Source organism: Emys orbicularis, chromosome 20 (assembly GCF_028017835.1).
Source record: "Emys orbicularis isolate rEmyOrb1 chromosome 20, rEmyOrb1.hap1, whole genome shotgun sequence".
NCBI lineage: Eukaryota > Metazoa > Chordata > Testudines > Emydidae > Emys > Emys orbicularis.
The window spans coordinates 9,469,403-9,494,131 of record NC_088702.1 but is presented as its reverse complement, the minus strand read 5'-3'; the positions used below and the strand labels follow the sequence as shown (position 1 = coordinate 9,494,131).

Genomic DNA, 24,729 nt, shown 5'->3' with positions numbered 1-24,729 from the left:
TGTGGATTTTTCACACCCCTAACCGACGTAATTTTCTAGTGTAGACAAAGCCGGAGCCTCCACTCTGCCCCATAAATGAAAAATGTTAAAGCCACGATCTGGTGTGTAAAGCTTTGGTTTAGTCTACACTTATAACTTATACTAGCAGAGCTATGTTGGTCAGGGGTATGAAAAACCATACCCTTTAGCAACCTAGCTCTGACCACAAAACCCCCAGTGTAACCACAGCTATGTGACAGAAGAGTCGTGCTTCTGTTGGACAAACCAATGTAATTTGGGGAGGGGGTGTTCTTACACTGGCAAAACTCCTCCTTCTGTCCACATATGCTGCATCTACACTAGGGGGCTATGTTGGCATAGGGTCTATAGCAGGCTGCGTCCACACTACAGCGCCACAGCTGTGTTTCTGTAGTGAGGACACTTCCTCCGTTGACAGAAGGGGTTTTTCCATCGACATAGTTAATCCATCTCTCCAAGAGACAAGTATTCTTTCATCGACGTAGCCACATCTACACGTCTAACTATGGTGGTCAAGGGGGTGACATTTTTCAAAGCCCTAAGCAACATAGCTAGGTTGATTTTAATTTTTAAGTATGGACCAGGCCTTAGGCATCACCCTGACTACACCGACATAAGCTCTATGTCTCTCGTTGCAGTGGGTTTATTATGTCGGCATAGCAGGGGAATTACATTGGCGGGAGGAGCATTTCAGTATGTTCACTTCCACTGTTTTGTTGACAAAAGCTGACTCTTGTCAACAAAAATGTGTAGCGTAGACAAGGCCTTAGAGTATGTCTACACTACGGAGGCTATACCAGCATAGTTATGCCAGCATTGTCTGCTAACGTAGACACAGCCTACACTAGGCATTTTCTGAAGGGTCATGTCTACATTACAAACTTTGGTCAATGCAAGTTACATTGTTGGATAGCCGCTGCCATTAGTATATCACTCGGGCATACACATACTTGCCTGCTTCCGTCGGTGCTCAGCGTACTCACCACTAGTGCTTGTGTCCATGCACAGTGTGGTGCACCACGGGTAGGTATCCCAGTAGGCCACACGCCACCATCTGGCGCAATGTCTTCTGGGAAGATTTCACTACATGTTGTAGGATATAAATAACTCACCCAGGGATCTCTGGGAACTAGGGTTCAAGTTCCCAGCATTCACCTTCCTCCATCCCATAATGCCCTCCTTATCCCATAATTGTTGTGGGGGGGTTTTAAATCCCACGAACCCAGCCCGCACTGTTTTGTGTCCGCCATCTCTTTGGGGAAGCATGGAGCCTGCACAGCTATGTACTAGTCTCATGAACGTTGCAAATACAGGACACACAATCCTCTGGTACTATCGGAGCTGCAGGAAGAACTGAACAGTTTCTTCAAAGACAGTTTGTTGAGGGACATAGCGAAAAACATTTCAAGGTTGTTGGTGGCATTTATGGCACAGCTGCAATGGTGGAACCGCTTCTGGGCCCAAGAAACAAGCCCTGATTGGTGGGATCACGTAATAATGCAGGTCATAACGCCATGACGTTTTGTTCAGATATGAATATTTCAGAGTTACGAACAACCTCCCTTCTCAAGGTGTTTGTAACTCTGAGGTTCTACTGTACAATACAAACTCCTAACATAAATTAACCAAACGGAACTTGAAATTTAGAAAGGCAGCAAACAATGCTGTCCATTTCAGAGCACAGCTGAAGTCCATTTTGGCTACACATACACAAACCTATGAGAGGCACGGCTGGCGTATGTGAAGCTGTGGTTGTCCTTCCTGTGCGCTGGCCTGGAACGGCAGGGGTAGGGATGTGGCCCTGGTGAAAATTGGATAGTTGGGAGGGGGCAGGTGCGGGGAGCTGCCACCATGGAGTTCTCCGTGGATTGCAAAGGGAGGTGAACCTGTGACTACTGCACTTGTAGGTCAGCTAGAGACCACAGCATTTGTGTTTGCGGCCCTGAGATGCCCCATTCTATCCTGGTGCATCTGCCTCTCCTGCTGGGATTCATGCCTCTTTCTCCATTTTCTCCTGTCCTTTCTATCCCGCTCCCACCAGGCCCTTTGTTCATGGTCCGATGCAGCACTAGCTCAGCATGTTCTCCCTAGTCCTCTTTTTTTCTCCTCTGCATCAGCCTCCGGCATGCTGCGGGTGTGGAGGGGACACCCCTCAAGGCTGCAACAGCAGCAGCTACAGATAAAACAGACAGAGGTACCATTGTAGTTATTGTCAGTTGTTGGCTCACATGTGTCCTCTCTCTGTGCTGTCACGGCTCTGGCCAGGTAGCCAGCCCAGCCAACCTCGAGCGAACTGCCCAGAAAGACCACAGACTCGGTTTAGTGGTGAAGGCACTCGGCCAGGTATTGAAGGGCCAAAATCCATGTGCTGTGTATGTAAAACCCTGACACAGGCTCTGTGAGCAACTTTTTACAGGCCCAAAGTCCAAAGGTTGGTCAAGAGGCCTAGGGGCCTAGCAAACAGTGAACAATATTGGCTAATAGAAGCTGAACAAAGAAGAGACAACCTTGTTTTTTACTAAGATAAGCATAAGCAAAACTCCAGATGGGGAGCAGTAATTGGCACCCTCATCAGAAACTACAGATATACCAAAATATTGAAGGGGGCCTCTATGTCCACTCCTTCTGCAGGAAAAGGTAGCCAATACCGTCCCCACATACCAACCTTGATTTCATGGAGAGGTTCAAGCATGTCAGTATGAGATATGACCCCCTCCCTCCCAGATTCCAGTGTCTGCCTTTAAACACAATGGGCAACCTGAAAAACAATTTCTATTGCCATATACTTTTCAATGTCTTTTTGCTTTAACCCCCAGGAATGTACCTGTTGGACAATTAGAGGAGCTACCTCATTCCTATGGACCCAAATCAGAATTCAACATATATATTTTATAATTATACACTTTATACCTTGTTTAAAGGAAAACACCTGTGTACGAACAGTATGTTACATGTTAACCTGAAACCATGGGCGGAGACATTATGTAATCTTTAGACTATTGGCTTACTGTGCTTATCTTGTCTTGCTGCTAGGCCTATCTAGGGGCTCAGGACCTCCCACCCCGTCACTTCCCTCCGCCCATGAATATTCCATATAATCAATTGTAATCAATAGCTTGGCAGTGTCTCTGAGCCTAATAAGCAAAGTGACACTCCGCCAATGCTGTGCGTAATAAACCCACGTGCTTGATTCTCAGGGCCGGCTCTAGGTTTTTTGCCGCCCCAAGTGAAAAAATTTTTGGCTGCCCCCCATCCCAGCCCTGGGCTCCTCGCCGCACCTCCCGCCGCCCCAGCCCTGGGCTCTCCCCCACCACCCGCACCACCCTGCTGCCCCAGCCCTGGGCTCTCACCCCCCCACCTGCACTCCCCTGCCGCCCCAGCTCTGGGCTCTCCCCTACCCCCCCACCATTGCCCCACACACACACCTCCTGCCGCCCCAGCCCTGGGCTCTCCCCCCCCCCCCCACCTGCACCCTCCTTCCGCCGCAGCCCTGGGTCACTGGTAACTCGCTCCCAGGGCAGGTCATTCAGCAGGAATTTTAGGTGTGCACAGAACACAGACAGGATTGGTTCCCATACGGTTACAGAACTGCAGTAAAGTGGAACAATTTTCAGCTTGTGTGATTGGAGGATATCTGGATGCATATTATAAGACTGTCCTACATAAATGAGGAAAAATTGAGGTGCCTTTATTATTCTTTTGTTCCAATCTTTCTTTCTATGGGGAATTTGCCAATGCAATATCACTGTCTTCCTTTTAAACAAACAAACAAACAAACAAACAAACAAACAAACAAACAAACAAACAAGGCAATGGCTGTTGAAAATAGCAATTCCAGTCCTAATAACCAGTGGGAAGCATTTCTTGCTCAATTTTATCCTACTTTTTCTACAGCAAGTTACAGTGGATCAGTATATTTGATTTGGGAGAAATGAAGTAACAGCCGCCCAAACTGAGCTTGAGCACTCCTGAATTTTGAGGTGTTCAAATCTGGAAGGCAGGTGCTGGGGGGCGGGGGGGGGCGGTGGCTCCGCAGGGGAGCATGGCAGCATGTATGCAGCAGCGTGTCTGGCGCTGCGCAAAGCCAGACACGCTGGTCTGAGTGGCACGGTAAGGGGGCTGGGGGGCTGGAGGGCTGGAGAAGGGGTAGGGAGTACCGGGGGGGGCAGTCAAGGGACAGGGAGCAGGGGGAGTTGGATGGGGCGGAGGTTCGGGGGGGCAGTCAGGGGCAGGGAGAAGGGGGGGTTAGATGGGTCAGGGGTTCGGGGGGAGCAGTCAGGGGACAGGCAGCAGTTGGATAGGCATAGGAGTCCCAGGGGTTTGTCAGGGGACAGGTGGTGGGGGTCCTAGGGGGGAAGTTGGGGGGGTCCTCAGGAGGGGGCAGTTGGGGACAAGGAGAAGGGAGGCTTAGATGGGGGTGGGGTCCCAGGAGGGGGCAATCAGGGGACAAGGACCAGTGGGGCTTAGATGGGGGTGGGGCCCTGGGGGGCAGTTGGGGCAGGGGTCCCAGGAGGGGGTGATCAGGGGACAGGGAGCAGGGGGGTTGGATGGGTTGGGGTTTCTGTGGGGGGCAGTCGGAGGGGGTGGATGGTGGCAGGGTGGGGCTACCCTCCCTCCCTGTGGAGTGTCCTATTTTTTGAATGTTAAAATATGGTATCCCTGCCCTTCAGAGTGCAGCTCTCCATTCATAGCAGGCTGCAGCATGAGGTCTCAGCTACCTCACTCCCTCCCCCTCTTTCCTGTTGGTAGTGGCCAAGGGAATGCTGGGAAATGTAGTTCTTTCCCTGCTCTAGGGCTGGCTCTATAGGCAGGGAGCTAACCAAGGAACTACAGCTCCCAGGGCCCCCTGTTGGTTCTCAGCTCCCATGCTGGATCCCTGCCGCCCCTGCAAATGGGCTGCCCCAAGCAGGTGTTTGCTTTGCTGGTGCCTAGAGCCGGCCCTGTTGATTCTACATGGTGTCCATTTTGTTCCTTCAGGTATATTGCCGAGAAAGCACGGTACTAGCACCCCATAGCCACTACAGGGACACTAATATATGTATGCTTGTGACAAAGGACCGGCTTAGTGAGTGGTGGGACTTTCCACTGCCCCCTAGGCCACATGAAGGGTTAAAGCGAGGCATCTCAACATTTATAGACTGAGACCATCATTCTGGGATAAACAACGTACGTGTTTTATGACGTGTTTGTTACCTCCCCTTTTACCTTTCTCCTGAGGTTTCAGACAAAACATCCCTTTTTATCCCTTCTGTCAAACCAGCTTATCATGTGCCTAGGGTTACCATACGTCCGGTTTTTCCCGGACATGTCCGGCTTTTTGGTAATCAAACCCCCGTCCGGGGGGAATTGCCAAAAAGCTGAACATGTCCGGGAAAATACCGGCCGGGCACTTCCCCTCCCAGGCTCCAGCTGCTCTGCTCCTCCCCTGACTCTTCGGCTCTGTTTAAGAGCCGAGCTGCCCGAGCGCTCCGGCTTCGGGCAGCCCCCTTGCCTCCGGACCCTGCGCCGCCGGAGCAGAGCAGCCGGAGCCCGGGAGGGGAAGTGCCCGGCCGGCGGCTCGGGGTCCGGAGGGAAGGGGGCTGCCCGAAGCCGGAGCGCTCGGGCAGCTCGGCTCTTAAACAGAGCCGAAGAGTCAGGGGAGGAGCACAGCAGCCGGAGCCCGGGAGGGGAAGTGCCCGGCCGGGGGCGCAGGGTCCGGAGGCATGGGGGCTGCCCGAAGCCCGAGTGCTACCGGCTTCACAGTTTGCCGGGCAGCCTCCAGACCCTGCGCCCCCGGCTGGGCGCTTCCCCTCCCGGGCTCCAGCTGCGCTGGGGAAGCGCCGGCCGGGGGCGCAGGGTCTGGGGGCTGCCCGGCAAACCGTGAAGCCGGTAGCGCTCGGGCAGCCCTTTTCGCGTGGCTGGGAGGGAGGAGGGGGAGTTAGGGCGGGGACTTTGGGGAAGGGGCGGGGAATGGGCGGAGTTGGGGCAGGGGCGGGGGTGGGAAAGGGGTGGGGCCAGGGCCCATGGAGTGTCCTCTTTTTTTATTTTTTAAATATGGTAACCCTACATGTGCCAGGCGGGGTTGTTCGTGTGCTGGAAGCTGGTTACATATTCAGTGTGGTTTAGCAATAGTAGCAATACCAGTGCTGAGTTCATGCACTGGATGCTCATTTGCAGGCAAACGTCTGCTTTTGACGGAGCCTGACTTTTGCTCATAGCGTAATTTTTGCTGATTTTGGTTCAGGCCTCAGGTCTTGCACTAGGCCCGTGCTTCAGGCTCTCTTTCTACTACGGTAGTTGCAATCACAGCAGAAAGTGCAAGTTTCAAAACTTCCCTCCCTTATTCCCATAAAATGTTGTAATAAGACACAACGCTGACTGTAATGATTGTGATGATTAGCTTTGGAGTGCCTCGCTCCAGTCCCTGCCATGGCGAGTACAGCCTGCCAGGGGCTGGGCTGCAGGGAAAAGGAAGAGGGCAGTAAGATTTTTGGCTGTATGAAACAATAACATTTTGGTCCCTATTTCTGCACTGAAACTTGGCAGTGTTTTCCACAGGCATGGTGATTTTAGCTGCTAGCTCGCTCACGAGGGTAACAAAGGCGCGGAGCACAGCTGCTGCTGGTGTCCCAAAACTGCCGGGGTTTGTGTGTCACTAGCCTGTTTGGTGCAATGGTGCCAGCTGAATTCATGGCCGAGTGGCATGGGAAAGTGTTCTACTGCAGAGGAAGAAATAAGGCAGCTACCCTAGAAACCTGTGGGAGAGGATCACAGAGTACCTCCTGAGTTTCAAGATCTCTCAAGAGGCTACATGGGACATCCCTGTGTACATAAACAACCCCTCCCCTGCCTCTCCTAACCCAGCAGAAGGAAAAGCTGATGCCAACTCTGTTTGTTGTACCTCTTCCTCTTCTCATACAAATAAAATGATGAAAAGTTGATACCTGTGTGTTGAAACATTGCCAGGAAAAATGCATGCACGCACTTACGCAAGGTTCTTCCGCTTCAGCAGGCTTGTGCATGCTTGCCTGGTGGGACTGGCTAGACTGTGGCAGCATCTCAAACAGGTGCTGGCTCACAGCAAAGCTGCCCTGCCACTGGGTCTCCCCCTCTTCCTCCCACAGCGGGGGTCTGGCTCAGGCTCCTCTGAGGTATTTATGGTGGCCTGAGGGTTGCAAGTAGAGCAGGCAGCTCACTGTAAAAGCTGCAGGTCTGTGGCTCAGCACCAGGTCGATTGTTGGCCTCCCTGGGCGCGGGGTCTGCCCACTGCAGTTCCTTCGCTTCCATCCGGCACCTCTACTGATCCCCATTGTACCCCTCTGGCTGCATCCCCCAGGCAATCTTCATAGAGATCCACAGCCTCTTCTCCCCCCAGGCCCAGGAGCTCCAATCTGCTCTAGACCAGAGTGCGTTTGGAGCATGTAGCCAGCATGCTCGCTTGGGCAATTGCACGCAACAAGGGCGAGCTGCTAGGTGTGCTCGCCCAGCTGGGCAATCAGGAAAAGGCATTTCAAAAATATGTGGGGTGTTTTAAAGGGGGAGAGGGGGAAGAGTTGCTTCCAGTCTCTGTGGGCTGGGTCACGGAGTTCACAATTGTGACCAGAGCAGCCATTGTTGGGCATTGTGGGACAGCTGCTGGAGGACTGTAAGGGTCAGCTCTCCTACTGTGTTGACCGCTGTAGGTCAACCAGGGTGCAATGACAGTAGGGGAGGTGGTTTTCCAGTATTGCCTTAATGGGGCACTTCATGTCAGCAGGAAACAATTTGAGCCTAGACACACATAGCTAGGTTGGTGCACGGTGGCTTACATCAACCTCACTTTCTAGTGTAGAGCAGGCTAGGGTGTAGAAAGGCCACCTCCGTGCAGGATGTAGCTGCATTTACACCAGGGTTTCTGTCAACATCACTATGTTGCTGGGGGAGGAGATGTCACACCCCTGCCACTAGAACATGGGTGGGTCACGACTGTCCCAGGAGGTCCGGAAAGGTCAGCAGTGGGGTTGTGAGGCATTGAAAATGTTATTACAGTCTAAACCAAAGAAAAGTCTCGCTCCCCCCATCCCCACACCCCCTGACCCTTCAAGATCAAGTATTCTCCATCCTCCCACACATCAATTCTATATGCTAAGGGTAGGTCTATGCTTAAAACCCTGCAGCAGCAGCACTTCAGTGTAAATACTCACTATAGCGCTGGGAGGGGTTCTCTCGACACTGGAGATAATCCACCTCCCTGAGAGGCAGTAGCTCGGTCAACAGAAGAATTCTTCCATCCGTCTAGCTCTGTCTGCACTGGGGCTTAGGTTGGCATAGCTACATCTCTGGAGTGGGGGGAGGGGGGGCGGCGCAGTGGATTTTTCACACAGCACATGCCGCCCCCCCAAGAGACCTAGTTTTGCCGATGCAAGTTCTGCATGCAGACCAGCCCTAAGCATGGTCAGAAATGAGACATTTGTAATTGTTATTGGGGAGGTTGTGCAATTTTTTTAATGTGAATAAGGGCTCACCCAGTGAAGAGGCTGAGAAACACAGATCCGTACAAAGACTTGTTTAGTAGAATATGAAACCTGGCTGACCCTGAGCAAATTCCACTATTGCCTTGCTGCCATCACAGACGTCCCACCCCTTATCAGTACGCCCTGTACTACATCGGAGGAAATGCTAGAGAGCTCTCTTTTCCAGGAGTGGCTGCAGAGAAAATCACCCGTGCAGAGGTGGCTGAGGGGCACCCAGCATGTTATAGAAATAGCAGGCTACAGCTGGAAGCGGCAGATTCAGCTGGAGAATGAGGTGGGGTAGCAAAATGACCATCAAATCTACCTCCTTGAGAGCTGAAGAGCAAATGGATGGGGTCCCAGATTCCCAGGGGAGGTGGGGGAGATGGAGTGAATGGGGGAGTGCAGATATCTCCCCACCCCCAATAAAGTGCCTGAACCCCCCAGCTGCTATCGGGGGCAGGAGGAGTGACTACATTTGGAGCAGGTGAGACACTGGGCTGGAAGGTGAGGCAGAAAGCAGAGTGGCAGCTTCTCAGACAGGTGCGTTAGCCAAGAGCCCACCAGGGCCCAGAGCGTTCCCATCCCAGCACCGGGCATCAGCAGCAATGGGACGACGTTGCAGCAAGGAAGCGAAGGAAGAGTCCTCAGGGCAAAGCCAGCTGCTGGGCGTGGAGGGACAGACACCAGCCCTCGCGGAGTCATTCCCACTTCACTTCCCTTCCTTCTCAGACCATTCCTTGTAGCCGCCTGCATAGTTACGGGCCCTGCAGAGACAGGAAGTGACATGTGGGTCAGAATGAGAGATGGGAGGGACTATCCACAGCTAGATGGACCCGCTGCCTCTGAAGTGGAAGAGACAGACCCAGCCCTGTGACTGCCGAGGGGCCAGAAACCCAAGTTGGACCAGAACATCAGAGGCGGAGCTATGCCCAGAACTTTGAGAAATAACCTGCCCCCAGCACAGGGTCATACGGATGAATTTGAAGGTCCCTGAGGAACCAAGGTAGCTGTGGGAACATTCCCTATGGGGTTAGCTAGGAATTACTTTGTCCTCTCTCTCAGTAGCTAACCAAGACTTTGCCTCTGTGGCCCTGGTGAGAATCTGGAGTACCACCATCCCCTCCAGTGGGTTTACTCCAGAATACACCAGTATAAGCAAGATCGGTGCTGAGGGATATCTGAGCCCTCTCCTTCTCCACCAGACCCAATGATTTCTCCATTAATAACCCTATACGTGAGAGCTTAAGGGGGCGCTCAGAAGGGCTGGAGTCCATAAGACCCAGGGCATTTTAAGCACCTACAGCCCTTGCCTCCAAACCCACAGAGCCCGTGGTACATTCACAATCTCCCTGAGGGTCTAGTGCCCCATGGTACAAGAGCCCAGGGGGGAGGGGCAGGCTCACTTGGCGTAGCCGAGGGTCATGGCGATCTCTGTGGCCTGAGCCCCTCTCCTGCCCATCTGACAGTGGAAGATCAAGTTCTTGTCATCCATCCGTGGCTTGTCCACGCCATACTTCATCTTAAATGTCTCAGGGTCCATCTTCAGGGCTTCCTCGACTTCTGTCACTGGGTGGGGGAAAGAGAGATGATCGCGATCAGCAGTGCTGGTGTATCACCCTGGGGAAAGGTGTGTCACATCTGCACTAGATGGGGATGTGACACTGGGGATGTGACACTAGCTGGTCCACTAGAGGATAGAAGCCTACTGCTGCTACTAGCTAATGGAGTTACTCCTTTAGCTCAAGTGGTAAAGGTCTCTATCTTGATGCTGAAGTTGCGGAGTTAAACCCTGATGATGATGATTGTGGGTGATTGCTACACTGCTCCATAAATACAGGCAATGATGCTCTTATGTTTATGCATGCAAGTCCCACGTGCTTTACAAAGGGACACAGGCTACCACTTTTCCCACTCCTGAAATGCAGCACCCTCTGTGGTAGAACACTTCAAATGAGCAAGACACGGAAACTCTTCACGTCCATTTAGGACAGGAAGTGAAGTAGAAGCCTGCATCCATTTAAAACCACCAAGGTAGTTTAAGGAAGAAGAGACAATTCCCCGAGCTGGAATTTGGCCAGGGTTACACCCTGTTAGGAGTGGTAATAATAATGTAGAATTCAGGCCTGTATTTTTGCCTGAGATAGAATTTTAGGTCTTGTTTGCTCATTTAATTTTTGATACATTTATATTCTTACTAATATGTGTAAACAAAGGACAGACACTGTGCATATTGCTTCTGCCTAGCCAGATACGTTTGTTAGTATAATGGGAACAGATAAGAACAGTTAAAGTGTTACTGGGTATAATGAAAGTATAATATAGGAGTGCACATGTTAACACTGCCTCAACCTCTATCTTAAGGGAAGGTCAAAGAACCCGTTGGGAAGGGCAGGAGGGGATTGAGGGGAAGATATAAAACACTAAAAGGCAAAAAAAAAAAAAAAAAAGGCCTGTCCCTGACCATAGCACAACCTCACTCCTTACCCCTCCCATGGGATACAAAAGAGGTGGGACAAAACCCCCGGACTCATGACCCCCAAAACGGAACATGACCATCAATTGTAAGGGGGGGGGGGGACCCCAAGCATGCATTGCAGGTATAATTCTGCCTGCTAAAGCGGGGAGAGAACGGAACACTGGGGAACAAGGCTCTGCAGTGTCCAAGTTATTGACATGCTTCCTTAAAACCAACCCCAACAAACATCACATTGCCTGCACTTCGGACTTCTGGTCTTCTGCTTTCTGTCTGCGTGACAAGAACCAGGGGAGGGGGTGAAGGGAAAGCCCTTTAACACACCCATCTCCTTGTGCACACGTAGGGTCTTGATCCAGCTTTAGTCTCAGGTCACTTCCCCAGCACACTGGAGAGCAGGGAAGAAAGAGCGCCCCCTGCTGAGTTACTAATTCCACTTTCTCCAGGGCTCTAGTGCTACGTATCAGGAACGATGGGCCTGAGTCCTTGCAGCTGACCTGGGGCTGGCTGGCTCAGCCCTCAGGCAGGCTAATGAGCCCAGCTGGGCTGTGGCAGAATCGCCTGATTGGCTCTTCCATTGGCTGCAAGGAGACTACGGAGCTGCATTTAAACTCAGCGGCAGGTCGCTGACTCCTCCATGCTTCTGCCCGCAGCTGCGATCACTCCTGTGCCCGCCTTGTTTCCAGTCCTGCTCAGTTCCTGACTCCAGCTTTGACCTTTGGCCCTGACTCTGTCTCTGACCGCTCGGCCTGACTGCTCATGCCCTGGTCTGTGACACTACATGTTGCCCTCTGCAGTGGGGGGGACGCTCCCTCTACGTGCAATCGAAGCCCTGGTTGCTGGCACCCACAGCAACCCCTCACCTGGAATATTGACCGAGTTGGCGATATGGCCGTTCGCCACCTCCCCCGGCAACCGCACGTCGATAATCCGAGCATTCCCGCTGTCGACCAGCGCTTTCATGTCCTTGTGGGAAATGACGTTTCCTTTGTGGAAAGCAGAAACCAGCAGTCACTTCTTCCGCTCCCCTCGCAAGCCTCCTCCCCCAGCAACCAGGGGCAAACCCCTCTGCTCCCCCCATCACAGGGACGGAGAGTCGGGGGGTCATCCACAGGCTGCAGCAGATCAGCCCTTGCAGCCCCTCACATGGTCTAGTCTCCTCCCCGTGTGAGATGATTCCTAGCTACACCGAGGCCCTGTACACGGCTCTCAGTGAGAAACTGCACTTCACACCACCAGGGCCAGTGCCGTATAAAAGGGCCTTTGTGTAAATCAGAATTGTGACAGATATGATAATCTCTTGGGCAAATCTGGAATTAAGTTAAACCCGACTGACTGAAGTTTAAGTATTTTGGGAGTCCAGGGTATTGACAATGCCAGTGTTTGTGTTCTATTATGGGATTGTACAGAACTTCTCTGGGAGGATGGCCTTGACTAATACAATTTCTGGACGATATTAGAAACTTCAGGGGACTTTTGGGACAATACATGGGAAGTGGATTTCCCAGGGAATACTTGGAGGCTGAGGGAAATGCAAACGACCCATCTCCATCTATCCTTTAGGAGCTGCACTTGGAGCAGAGATCCTGTTGTCTGACGGGTTACCTTTTCAAGGTCACTTCAAAGAACCCAACTGGATAAAGGAGTGAGCGGGATGAACTTGACACAGCAGAGAAACCCCTGGGCAGGGCTGGGAAGGGCTGCTCCTACCAGAGCCTACATTGGAGGGGGTGATCTCTGGTAAGCTTATTAGCAGGCGTGTAGGTTTTTAAATTGTTTTTTCATTTTTTCTCTGCAACACTGTTACCTTAATCAATAGGCTCGTGTAGGAAGAACTGCAGTGCCTAATTCGTGCCAGGGCTTGCCGGGGCTGAGCCCTGGCACCTGTGGGCTTGGCTGTTCATAGCCCCAGCACCTCTGGGCCGGCCGCATTAGTTCTGAAAGTAAAAAAATTGCTTGGGCTCTGGCATCTAATTGCTTGAGCCCCGGCACCTCTTGCATTACAAATTAAGCACTGAAGAACCATGCGGTAACTTATAATTGTAGCAATTCCACTGTTATTAGTCTCTGAGGGGAAAGCCAGCAGGCCTGCTTGGGCAGACTAACCCAACACAGGGAAGGCAGGGAGCTGCAGCAGCCTGGAGAGACCCCAGCCAGCAAGGAGAGAGACCCATGTCTCCACCCTAGAGAGATGACAACCGGGGGAGCTGGAAGTCAGAGCGGATGCCCTTGCTGGGCCATTGAGGTGCAGGTGCCCTGAACTGTGACAAGAATCAGGCCCCTTGTCTTTAGTCGGAGTCACTCGTGGGCAAAATCTGGCCCCTACAAGGCAACGGCTGAGCCGGGTTATTCCTTTAACCATTGATTTTCCAGACACAGGATTCATTTGCTCCTGACATGCTGGAGCAGGGTTCATGCTGTGAAAGACACTGGGGCGGGGTGTGCGCCAAATTCTGCTCTCGTTCACACACTGTAAAGTTGGGTGCAACCCCTCTGACTGCTGCGGGCTGTATTCAAGGGCACACACACAGAGAGAGACCTGGATACAGAGCGTGGAGGTGAATTTTCCCCACAGCTGGCCCTGGGCCTGTAGACACGGCCGAGTCCAGCACTGAGGGTTATTGCGGGCAGATCACCCAGCATTGCTCCAGCACCTGCAGCTTTGTCTAGACGAGGGGGAAAGGTTTAAAAAAAGCATTGTGGTAGCTCAGCCCATTTGAAACCCCACCCAGTGTGGATGCAGCTTACCACCTCCACAGTCACATCAGCAGGTCGTGCTGTAGTGTAGCCCTTGTCTAGCCAAGAGGCTCTGTCTACACACAAGAGTTGTCCCAGGTTAACGATGTCAGTACAGGAAAGGGAATAAGTCACCCCAGTCTGAGGCACCCTCACACCAGTATAACTGCATCCACAACTGGGACTGTGCCAGAATGACTATCTGTAAAAATAAAAATCACACCCCCACTCCCGCACCGCCTCACAGCAGTTATACCAGGACGGACGCTGTGTAGATAGGAAAAAAAACCACTGTTTTCCCTATTGAGTTTAACCCAGCTGAAAACCCCATTTAGCACCAATGTAGACACAGTCTAAAGCCTTCAGCTCAGTTTGAATAGGTCAAGTTACAGCCTCAGCTTTAACCCAACCAGTTAAAGGTTGTGCTACAGGTCAATTGCTTTGGCCTGGCTAGACTGTTAGACGGAGTTAGTTCGACTGAGCCAGGTAACTCAATCCAACATCCCATCTGGATACGGCCACAGGGGGATCTACCACGGAACGCAGCCCTGCAGTCCCACCCTACACACGGTTGTGATAAGCTTTGTACAAAATGCCGTGCGAGGTCCCACTGGAAAACTGATAACTCGCTGGTTAATGACATGGTGAAATGTGTGTGGCAACATTATCATGAAATCCCCCCAAGGAGATTATTAGCACACCTTCAAAACCAGCCAGCCCTGCCTAGGCAACGGTTGTTGAACAGGTCTGTCCTCAAAGGAATGAGTGTTTACCTCAACTTACATATAAGTAATAAACAGGGTCCTTGAGACAGCATGGGGGGAAGGGGCAGGAGACAAAGCAAATTTAAATCTCAGCAAACAGAGATGAGTAGAAAGGGCTCAGAGCCTCCTTCGCCCTCAGACTCCAGGTCGCCACCTTTACTGTTTGAAAAAACTTTGCTTGGAGGAGTAATCATCAGAAGATTGATGGGACTATAAAAGAAAGGGGCAGAGAACCCCAAGTTCTCTCTCTTTCTCTTTCCACTAAGACAAAGGCACCAGCACCTTCTGGCCTGGGGGGAAGAGATCCTGGCCAAGGAAAGGGTCAATCACCATCTGGCTGGAAGACTGGGGGTGAGAGAGGCCATCTTAACACAGCCTTGAACCAAAACTTAATCTAGTAAATTTTAGAGAGACAAGGTGGGTGAGGTATTGGACAAGCCAGACCTGAAGAAGAAGCTCGTAAGCTCGTCTCTCTCAACAACAGAAGTTGGTCCAATAAAAGCTATTACCTCCCCCACCTTGTCTTTCTAATACCCAGGGACCGACCCAGCTCCAACACCGCTGCATACACCAATGGAAGATGAAGTTTTAGACTTGGATGTGCGTTTTCACTTTTATTTCCTTGTCGCCATCTCCAGCTTTATCACCTGTCTTTGAATTCACTTACAATCCTATCTTCTTTTGTGACCAGACTGGTTTTATTTTTTAATCTCAACCAACCCAGTTGGCTTAGTTTAAACTTAACTCTTTGGCAAGTCCGGTGAAAGTAGCAAACTGTTGAATATTGACTGTACAGGAACAACGCAGCGTTAATATCTGAACTGTCCAGGAGAGGGCTTCGCAGTGCAGAAGACAGGCTTTTGGGGGAAATTCAGGACTGGGAGTGTGCTGGGGGCACCCATGGCGTACTAAACCAGGGCTGATGGAAGCCAGAGGGTGACGGGTGTGTTGCTGGCAGGCTGTTGGAGCAGGGCTGCAACTATACACACACTCAGGTTATGACTTGTAGGCTGGTAGGGAGCAGCCCAGGCTGGGAGCTACAACATCAAAGCATTGTGAGGCAACCCCAGGTTGCACAGCAGGTGGGTAACACAACCCCTGACTGGTCTGGATTGCATCCCAGGATCATAGGGATACTAGGGGCAAAACTGCATCTACACTGGTGTTAGATGGTGTTTCAAATTGAGCTGGTTACCCCAAGGCAGCCAGCCCCATTTATAAAAGTGCCTTTTCCCCTAGTCTGGACAGGTGCAGGTATAGCCCTCACAGGTATTTTACAACTGGGTCATGAAGCCCAGCTTTGCACAGGTTTAGATGAGGTGACCGTTTACACTCACGCCCCCCACCCCCACGGCAACCCACTTCTCCTTATCCCTGGAAAGCACCCAAGGAATGTTATTGTTTCATTTAAAAAGCCAAATAACCCAGAGCTAATTACTAGTTACAGAAGAAAACAGGTTTCAGAGTAGCAGCCGTGTTAGTCTGTATCCGCAAAAAGAACAGGAGTACTTGTGGCACCTTAGAGACTAACAAATTTATTAGAGCATAAGCTTTCGTGGGCTACAACCCACTTCTTTGGATGCATATAGAGTGAAACATATATTGAGGAGATATATATACACACATACAGAGAGCATGAACAGGTGGGAGTTGTCTTACCAACTCTGAGAGGCCAATTAAGTAAGAGAAAAAAACTTTTGAAGTGATAATCAAGATAGCTCAGTACAGACAGTTTGATAAGAAGTGTGAGAATACTTACAAGGGGAGATAGATTCAATGTTTGTAATGGCTCAGCCATTCCCAGTCCTTATTCAATCCTGAGTTGATTGTGTCTAGTTTGCATATCAATTCCAGCTCAGCAGTCTCTCGTTGGAGTCTGTTTTTGAAGTTTTTCTGTTGTAAGATAGCCACCCGCGGGTCTGTCATTGAATGGCCAGACAGGTTAAAGTGTTCTCCCACTGGTTTTTGAGTATTATGATTCCTGATGTCAGATTTGTGTCCATTAATTCTTTTGCGTAGAGACTGTCCGGTTTGGCCAATGTACATGGCAGAGGGGCATTGCTGGCACATGACGGCATATATCACATTGGTAGATGTGCAGGTGAACGAGCCCCTGATGGTATGGCTGATGTGATTAGGCCCTATGATGATGTCACTTGAATAGATATGTGGACAGAGTTGGCATCGGGCTTTGTTACAAGGATAGGTTCCTGGGTCAGTGTTTTTGTTCAGTGATGTGTGGTTGCTGGTGAGTATTTGCTTTAGGTTGGGGGGTTGTCTGTAAGCGAGGACAGGTCTGTCTCCCAAGATCTGTGAGAGTAAAGGATCATCTTTCAGGATAGGTTGTAGATCTCTGATGATGCGCTGGAGAGGTTTTAGTTGGGGGCTGAAGGTGACAGCTAGTGGTGTTCTGTTATTTTCTTTGTTGGGCCTGTCTTGTAGGAGGTGACTTCTGGGTACTCGTCTGGCTCTGTCAATCTGTTTTTTCACTTCAGCAGGTGGGTATTGTAGTTTTAAGAATGCTTGATAGAGATCTTGTAGGTGCTTGTCTCTATCTGAGGGATTGGAGCAAATGCGGTTATATCTTAGAGCTTGGCTGTAGACAATGGATCATGTGGTGTGTCCTGGATGGAAGCTGGAGGCATGTAGGTAAGTGTAGCAGTCAGTAGGTTTCCTAGCCGTGGGTGACGCAGGTAACCACTCAGTGCCTCTGATTCTCCATGGTCATTACTTACCGGCGGGATCTCCCGGCTGGAACATACAGCACACTTGTGTGTGTGTATTTGGGTCCCAAGTTAATGAGCCCGCTCCAGCCCTGTGCCTGCCATGAGTACACTCACCAGCAGAGCCTGACAACTGGACCCAAACCCGAAAGGACCTGACTACCAGTGTCAGGGTTGGGTCTGAAAACAATCTGACCCCCTGGGGCTCAGGTCAGGCAGTCTCTGATCACCTCCTCCCGCCTGTGGGTCAGCACAGTGGCGTCCGCATGCCCCACTCCTCTGCCACTTGGCTGTGCTGTGTGCATGCCGATGAGTCACAGCGTCTCTCACTCCACCACACCCACAGTGCAGCAAGGCAATGGTGGCCGGCCGCAGCAGGGGACGTAGCCACAGCTGTGCAAAGTCCACAGGCAGGAGACCGGAGACAGATCACAGGCATGGGAAGCAGGAAGTCCTCACCAGACCAACCCGCAAGGACAAGGTGGACATGGTGCTGCCAGAGGTTTGGGGAGAAGCATCAGGTTCAGGTTAGGTGGAGTCTGAAAATGACTCAAGTCAGGTTCGGGTCAGCTGAGCTTAGAAGCTATGCCCTTATCTGGGCTAGGATCTAAAGGGGTGATGTTAGCACATTAACTATCATGTTTTAGAAGTCTAGTCTAGACGAGGCAGTGTGCTGGCTTTAACACGTGTTAGGCTGATTGCATTCAAGTTTAGGAGGGAGGCTAGGGTTAGAATCAACCGGCTAACGTGTTAAAAATACAGCTTGCCTTGTCGACACTAACATGCGTTAGTTGGCCGATATAGCTTAACTAACACACTTTCTCTCCTAGTGAAGACAAGGCCTAACTCGGCCAGTTTCACACACACACACTGCTCTGTCTAGAAAAGTCGTTTTAAACGTGCTAGTGAATACCATGCCTGTCGACTCTAGTCTAGACAACACCTGTCTTGCATTAAAAAAAAGAGCAGGAAATTTACACTCAAAATGTAATTAAATGGTTTACAAAGCTTCATTTTAACAGAAGAGTTTTAAAAAAAATTATGTCTATGAAAGTGGCGAGGAGGGAGTGTGTTTGGGAGAGCAGAGAGCACGAGCAAAGGGCTAGCTTCTGAGAGAGCCCCACATCAGAGTGCCCCACAGTTCAAGCATCCACATGAGAAGTTTAAATCCCGTCTCCCCCTCAGGTGGAGGGGGGACTTGAACCAAGGGTCTCCCACATCCCAGATGGGTACCCTAACCGCCAGGTCAAAAGTCATGAGGGAAGTCATCCTCCTCCTCCTCCAGCCCTTAGCTCACCTAGAGGGGCCCGATCCAGCAGGCAAGGTCTGAGCACACATGGGATTGGGCCCTGCGGGTGAGTTAGGTGTAAGACATCTCTTGTGCATAAAGGCAGAAATTTAGGCACCTAGGGAACATTTACTGCAAACATTTCTGTGCTAAGGGTGTCTAGGCACCTACAAGGTTCAGAGACGTCTGAGTGGGGGTTTTATGAATCCCAGCCTGGCTTGACTGTGGGATTTAGGCACCTGAAGTGGCAGTTTGGTGCCTAAGTACTTCGGTGAATCTAGCCCCACCGCTATAGGGAATGAAAAAGGCCCTGAGGTCAGGGGGATGAAGCAAATGTGCAGATTCTCCTCCCTCACAAAGCCTTGGGCTGCCCCCTGCAAATAACACAACCGACCCCGGGTGAGCGGCTGGGCAGGAGGTTGCAAGGTCGTTACAGACAGCCCAGCCCAGCCCAGCCCCGTGGGGGTGGAACCAAGGGGCCGGGGTCCCCGCCAGGATCGTGCACACGCGATTCCCTGCCCATGCTGCTATGGGGCAGCTGCCTCCAGGGCTCTGCCCCCCTCCAGGCCCAACTCCGAGGGGGCGGGGGGGCTCCCTTACCTCTGTCCATGCTGCCCGGCGCCGGGGTGCTGCTGACTCGTGCCAGCCCCAGGGACCTGCCCGCCTGTCCTAGGAGCTTCTGCAGCTGAAACACGGGCCGGCTCAGCGGCATTGCTCCATTCACCTGGCAGGCGGGGCTGCCCGGCAGGCACCGTCCACAAACTCCTCTGCCGCCGCCACCCGGCAGCGTTGGTGGCTGGCCAGGTTCGATGCCGCGCCAGGGACAAACCTCGCCCCAGCCCCCCACGGACCCGATCCTGCTCCCCCCACGGGACGGGAGGCCGTGCCGGGCTGGGCCCCTCTGGGAGGCTCTCGGGTGCTGTGGCCAGGAAGAGACAAGAGCATCATGGAGCAGAGCCCTGCTGGGGCTAATAATGAGACCACAGGGGCTAATCCCCCCCCCACACACACACACACGCGCTGCCCCCCCACCCTGGGTTCTCCCCCAGCCATGCAAGCCGGAATGATGGGCACCATCGCCCTCCTGGCACCATCATTTACACGAGCATAACGCCAGTGTAGTCCCACTTCGCGATGTGCTGAGCCAGGGAATGGGGACTCTGGCCCTGAGCCAAGGTGGAAATCCTGACTGGGATTTTCAACCGAGCCAAAGGGAGTTAAGCACTAAAACCCCTTTGAATCGGGGCTCTTTACTGCCCAGGGGATGGTTCGTTATGTGGACTGTAAGCTTTTTGGTGCAGGGATTGTCTGCTGCCCTCTGGTAATATAGTGATTGGCACAATGGGGATCCAGATCTCAGTGCGGGTCTGTGTGGCGACCAGCACTGTGGGGGCCCAGATCTCAGTCGGGGTCTGCGCGGTGTCCGGCACAACGGGGGCCCGGATCTCAGTGCGGGTCTCTGTGGCGACCAGCACTATGGGGACCCAGACAGAGCTGGCCTTACCATGAGGCGAACTGAGGCGGCCGCCTCAAATGCCAGACTGGGGGGGGGGGGGGGGCGCCACTAGCAGGGCCGGCTTTAGGAAGTGCGGGGCCCGATTCGAACAGTTTCGACGGGGCCCCGGCAGGGATGACTTAAAAAAAAAAAACACGTAAAAAAACACGTGTGGCTTGTACAGGGCCGGCTCTGGCTTTTTTGCCGCCCCAGGCAAAAAAGCCTCCTGCCGCCCGCCGCCCGCCGTTCGCCGCCCCCCGGCGGGGAGCGCAGCAGGGGAGGGCAGCGAGCCCGGCCGGGGCGCCGGGGGGAGGGCGGCGAGCCCGGCCGGGGAGAGCGGGGCCGCGGCCGGGCTCACCGCCCTCCTCCTGGTGCTCCGGCCGGCCGCGAGCCCGGCGGCGAGCCCGGCCGGAGCGCCGGGGGGAGGGCAGCGAGCCCGGCCGCGGCCCCGCTCTCCCCAGGTGAGCGCCGCCCCCTCCAGGTGCCGCCCCAAGCACATGCTTGGTAGGCTGGTGCCTGGAGCCGGCCCTGGGCTTGTACTCACCGAGCGGCGCTCCTAGTCTTCGGCGGTGGGTCCTTCACTCGCTCCGGGTCTTCGGCGGCACTGAAGGACCCGCCGCCGAAGTGCCGCCAAAGACCCGGAGCGAGTGGAGGACCCGCCGCCGAAGTGCTGCCGAAGACCCGGAGCGAGTGGAGGACCCGCCGCCGAAGTGCCGCCAAAGACCCGGAGCGCCGCCGGGTGAGTAAAAATTAAAAAGGAGCCTCTAGCCAGGGAAGGGATTCTTGGCCACTTGCCCCCACCCCGGCGGCCCTGCCACTGGGCGCGGGGCCCGATTCGGGGGAATTGGTGGCATTGGCCTAAAGCCGGCCCTGGCCACTAGGACCCAGAATTGAGACCTTTCAAAGTTTTGGCCCAAGCGAGGGGGCGTCATTTGAGCTCCCCGCCTCAGGTGCCAAAATGTTGTGGGCCGGCCCTAGGCCCGGTTCTCGGTTGGGGTCTGTGTGGCATCCGGCACTATGGGGGCCGGGATCTCGGTTGGGGCCCACGTGGCGTCCGGCACTATGGGGGCCGGGATCTCGGTCTGGGTCTGCGTGGCGTTCGGCACTACGGGGGCCTGGATGAATGAATGCTGAACAATTATTAGGCACTTTAGAAAATCCCAGATTAGACCCACCCCTCAGCGCCCCTTGGCACCGTTATCAGGGGGTGTAAAGTGAGTGACCCGGGCCGGGTGAGCATCAGCACTACCAGCCCCCCAGCCCTGCAGGGGAGGGGGAAGTCGTGTCAATCCCTCAGAGGCGTAGCGAGCGCCCTCCGTACCCTCCGACCGGAGGGGGCCCCGCAAGGAAGGGGGCCCCTAAAAGTGGCAAAATAAATACGGCATTCCAGTTTCTGCATTGTAAGGGGCCCCGCCCGGACATATGTTCGGAGGGGGCCACGTTCTTTGTTGCTATGGCCCTGCAATCCCTCCTCACGGGGGCTGGATCATCCAAGGTCACCTTTGCCGTCTACGTTTGCAGAAGGGGTTTGGAATTTTACCCCGGTCCCCGAGGGCTCCTCCCCTTGTCCCTCCCAGGGGGCCCAGGCTGCGCGAGGCGGGACACGGCTGATGAGCCGGTTCCTCCCGCGGGCTGCCGGGCGATCAGGGCGGCGCCACCGGGGCTGGGCGGCCCCTGGCTCGGGCGGCCCGCAGGCTGCTTTGCCCACCCTCCGAGGGGGTTGCCCAAGTCTAAAGCAGCAGGGGCCCGGTATTACCCGAGCCGGGGGGTCCTCAGGACTCCTGGGTTCTAGTCCCAGCTCCGCTGTGTGACCGGGATAAGGCCCTTCCTCTCTTTGTGCCTCAGTTTACCATCTCACCCTGCATCAATTTCGATTGAGTTCTTTGGGGGCATGGACTGTCTCTGTGCAGTGCCAGGTACCAGGGGTCCCCCTCTCAGCTGGAGCCCAGACCTGCTCCTGATATACAAATAATGATCCCTGGCTCTTATCAGTAGATCTCAAAGTGCTTTACAAATGCAGTAAGTATCCGTATCCCCATTTCACAGATGGGGAAACTGAGGCACAGAGTGGGGCAGCGACTCACTGAAGGTCACCCAAGCAGGCAGTGGCAGCGTTGGGAATAGAACTCAGGTGTCCTGCGTCCCTGTGCTTTAGTTATGGTCAGTGCATGGAAATCTGAGAACCCCAGCTGGGCCCTAACCTCCCTTGTAGAAACAAGAGAGCTGGGTTAAAAAATGAACACAGCCTTAGCATCAAAGCCAGGCATGTTAGGGAAGGGCTGGCCCTTTAAATGGGCAACAAGAACATTGACAAGTGGTAGAATAGAGGACTGGACGGCTAATGGGTTCCAGATACACATCAACAGTATCTATCTATCTATCCCCATACACCCCCTCTATCTATCTATCTATCCATCCCCTTACCCCCATCTCTCTCTCGCTCTCCCTCAGTGGTTCTCAACCGGGGTACACGTACCCTTGGGAGTACGCAGAGATCTTCCAGGGGGCACATCAACTCATCTAGATATTTGCATAGTTTTACAACAGACTACAGACTAGCGAAGTCAGTACAAACTACAATTTCATACAGACAATGACTTGTTTATACTGCTCGATATACTATACACTGAAATGTAAGTATAATATTTATATTCCAATTGGTTTCTAATTATATGGTAAAAATGAGAAAGTCAGCAATGTTTCAGTAATAGTGGCTGTGACACTTTTGTATTTTATCTCTGATTTTGTAAGCAAGTCATTTTTAAATGAGGTGAAACTTGGCAGTCAGCAAGACAAATCAGACTCCTGAAAGGGGTACAGTAGTCTGGAAAAGTTGAGAGCCACTGATCAATCCATCGATCTATCTACCTTTCTACGTAAAGCATTCATAAGGGCTGAGGTTTTCTAATAATTGGTCTTTCATTATAATTACTGTGTATTTACCATGCACACCAGAGGAGGGTAAATGAGACTCAGGCTCTAATGTTACCAGATTTGCTCGTTACTTTGGGGTACGGTCATTTATTAGGGTTACTCTTCTGGGTCTGTGGGGGGGTCTGTATTTCTATCCATGTACTGCTTGTGTCACTTGTGTTCTCATACGGAGCTCTACATCTCCCTTCTGCAAGTTCCCTCCCAATGGCGCTATCCTGCAGGACCTAGGTTCCCCAGGGCTCCGTTCTTTCAGCCCCTGAATCAGCCGAACACCCACACACACATTAACAGAGCGTGGCTGAGAGGATCGGGTTAATCAGCACTCCCAAGCTGGCCCGTTATCTGTCCCTGGACTCAGCAGGCTGGCTCGAGCAGCACTTCCAAGCTGCTACCCTCATATGCCACGGGCACCGCAATAGCGTACGCCTGAGCAGGCTGGGTCGAGCAGCACTTTCAATCTGCCGCCCTCATATGTCCCAGGTTCAGCACGTCCCTATCCCCACTGTCACATTCCAATTGTTCTGGCAGTAACCCACTTGCTGAGCAAACCCCACCGGATTTTTGGCCGCTGCAGGGATCTTTAGCTTAGGTACGAGGAGCGTTGCTGCAGAGCAAATGGGGAAGCCAAAAAAACACCAACGAGGGGGAGAGAAGCAACCAGCTTAACCATGAAAGTGATTTACTGCCAGGTAATAACCACAGGGGAGCCAACCAAACAAAACAGTTATAATATTAAATCTAACTTAAACTTGATTATAAAAGTCAGGTTTAGAAAACTGTAAGTGATCCCACAAGTCAGGGGCAGAAGGCTACACCTAGAGAGAGAGAGAGCTGGGTTCTCACCGCTCCGTGAAGCTTGCCTCGATCGGGGGTCCCAGGTGGTGGTGGTAGCTGAGGGTCCGGAGTGCTGGAGACAGGCAGAGCCCCCAGCACGGTCAGTCAGGAGAAGATGAAGTCCCAGTGGAACTGATGCAGAGTTTGGATCCAGGCATCAGATCATTTACTTGAGCATGGGTAGGGGTTTTCTGTAGGGAAACAACAATGGTTCAAGGGGGATCACTAGATCTGTTTATGTGCAAACAAGGGAGATACCAAAGTTGTTTTGTTCAGGCTAGACAATAGGAACTGCTCATTCCTGGCCATGGGCAGTGTTCCTTCCAGGGAGCTCACAATGCAATTAGGCAGCTTCAGTGCGACGTTATTGACATGAACTGTGACCATATAGATCATTGTTGCAACCAAGGTCCTATAGTTGCACCAGATCTTGTACAAAGGAGGTCCAGTAAGGTGTCTACGGAAAGGTTATGATTTGCTGGTTATGATTATGCTGTCTGTAAGTGTGTGTCATTTTTGTACATGAAGTTATGAATATTGGCTATGGACTTGTATCTCAATGTGTTTTGATTCTACCTAGCCTCAGTGAAGCATTTGGTCAGTTTCTTGAGAGAGGACTATTCTCAGTAAGTGCCCAATCAAGAAGCACTTAACTGACAATGAACTTTGGGAGATGCCAATCCACATCTGAGCTTTCCTGGGAACTAACATGTAAACAATGGCATCGGCCTGTAAAGAATTGAGTCATGCATGGACATGTGACTTGCCCATGTGACTCCAAACTCCATCTTGTTGCTGTGATTTTGCACAGGAGAACCAAGGGGTTTCTGCCCACAAGAGAGAGAATATAAAAGGCCCTGAAAACCCCTCCATTTGGTCTTCAATCCTGCTTCTTACTTCTGGAGGAACCTTGCTGCAAAGTGAAGCTCTGAATGACCCATCCTAGCTGTGGATGTACTCCAGAGACTTGATTTGAATTGGTCTGATAAC

The 24,729-nt window shown here is 52.5% G+C and overlaps 1 protein-coding gene across 2 annotated transcripts; it reads right to left on the bottom strand.

The window, feature by feature from the left end:
• Positions 1 to 8,466: 8,466 nt before the first annotated feature.
• Positions 8,467 to 19,213, bottom strand: TSTD1 (thiosulfate sulfurtransferase like domain containing 1). 2 transcript variants are annotated; one of them, XM_065420340.1, is made up of 4 exons: positions 19,077 to 19,213; positions 11,829 to 11,951; positions 9,896 to 10,058; positions 8,467 to 9,256 (listed from the first exon to the last, which is right to left on the bottom strand). In XM_065420340.1, exons 1-4 carry the CDS (start codon positions 19,186 to 19,188, stop codon positions 9,202 to 9,204), a joined length of 453 nt encoding a protein of 150 aa, XP_065276412.1. In that variant the 5' UTR covers positions 19,189 to 19,213; the 3' UTR covers positions 8,467 to 9,201. The 2 variants fall into 2 exon arrangements, with proteins under 2 accessions (XP_065276412.1, XP_065276413.1); XM_065420341.1 differs by lacking the exon at positions 11,829 to 11,951.
• Positions 19,214 to 24,729: the final 5,516 nt, after the last annotated feature.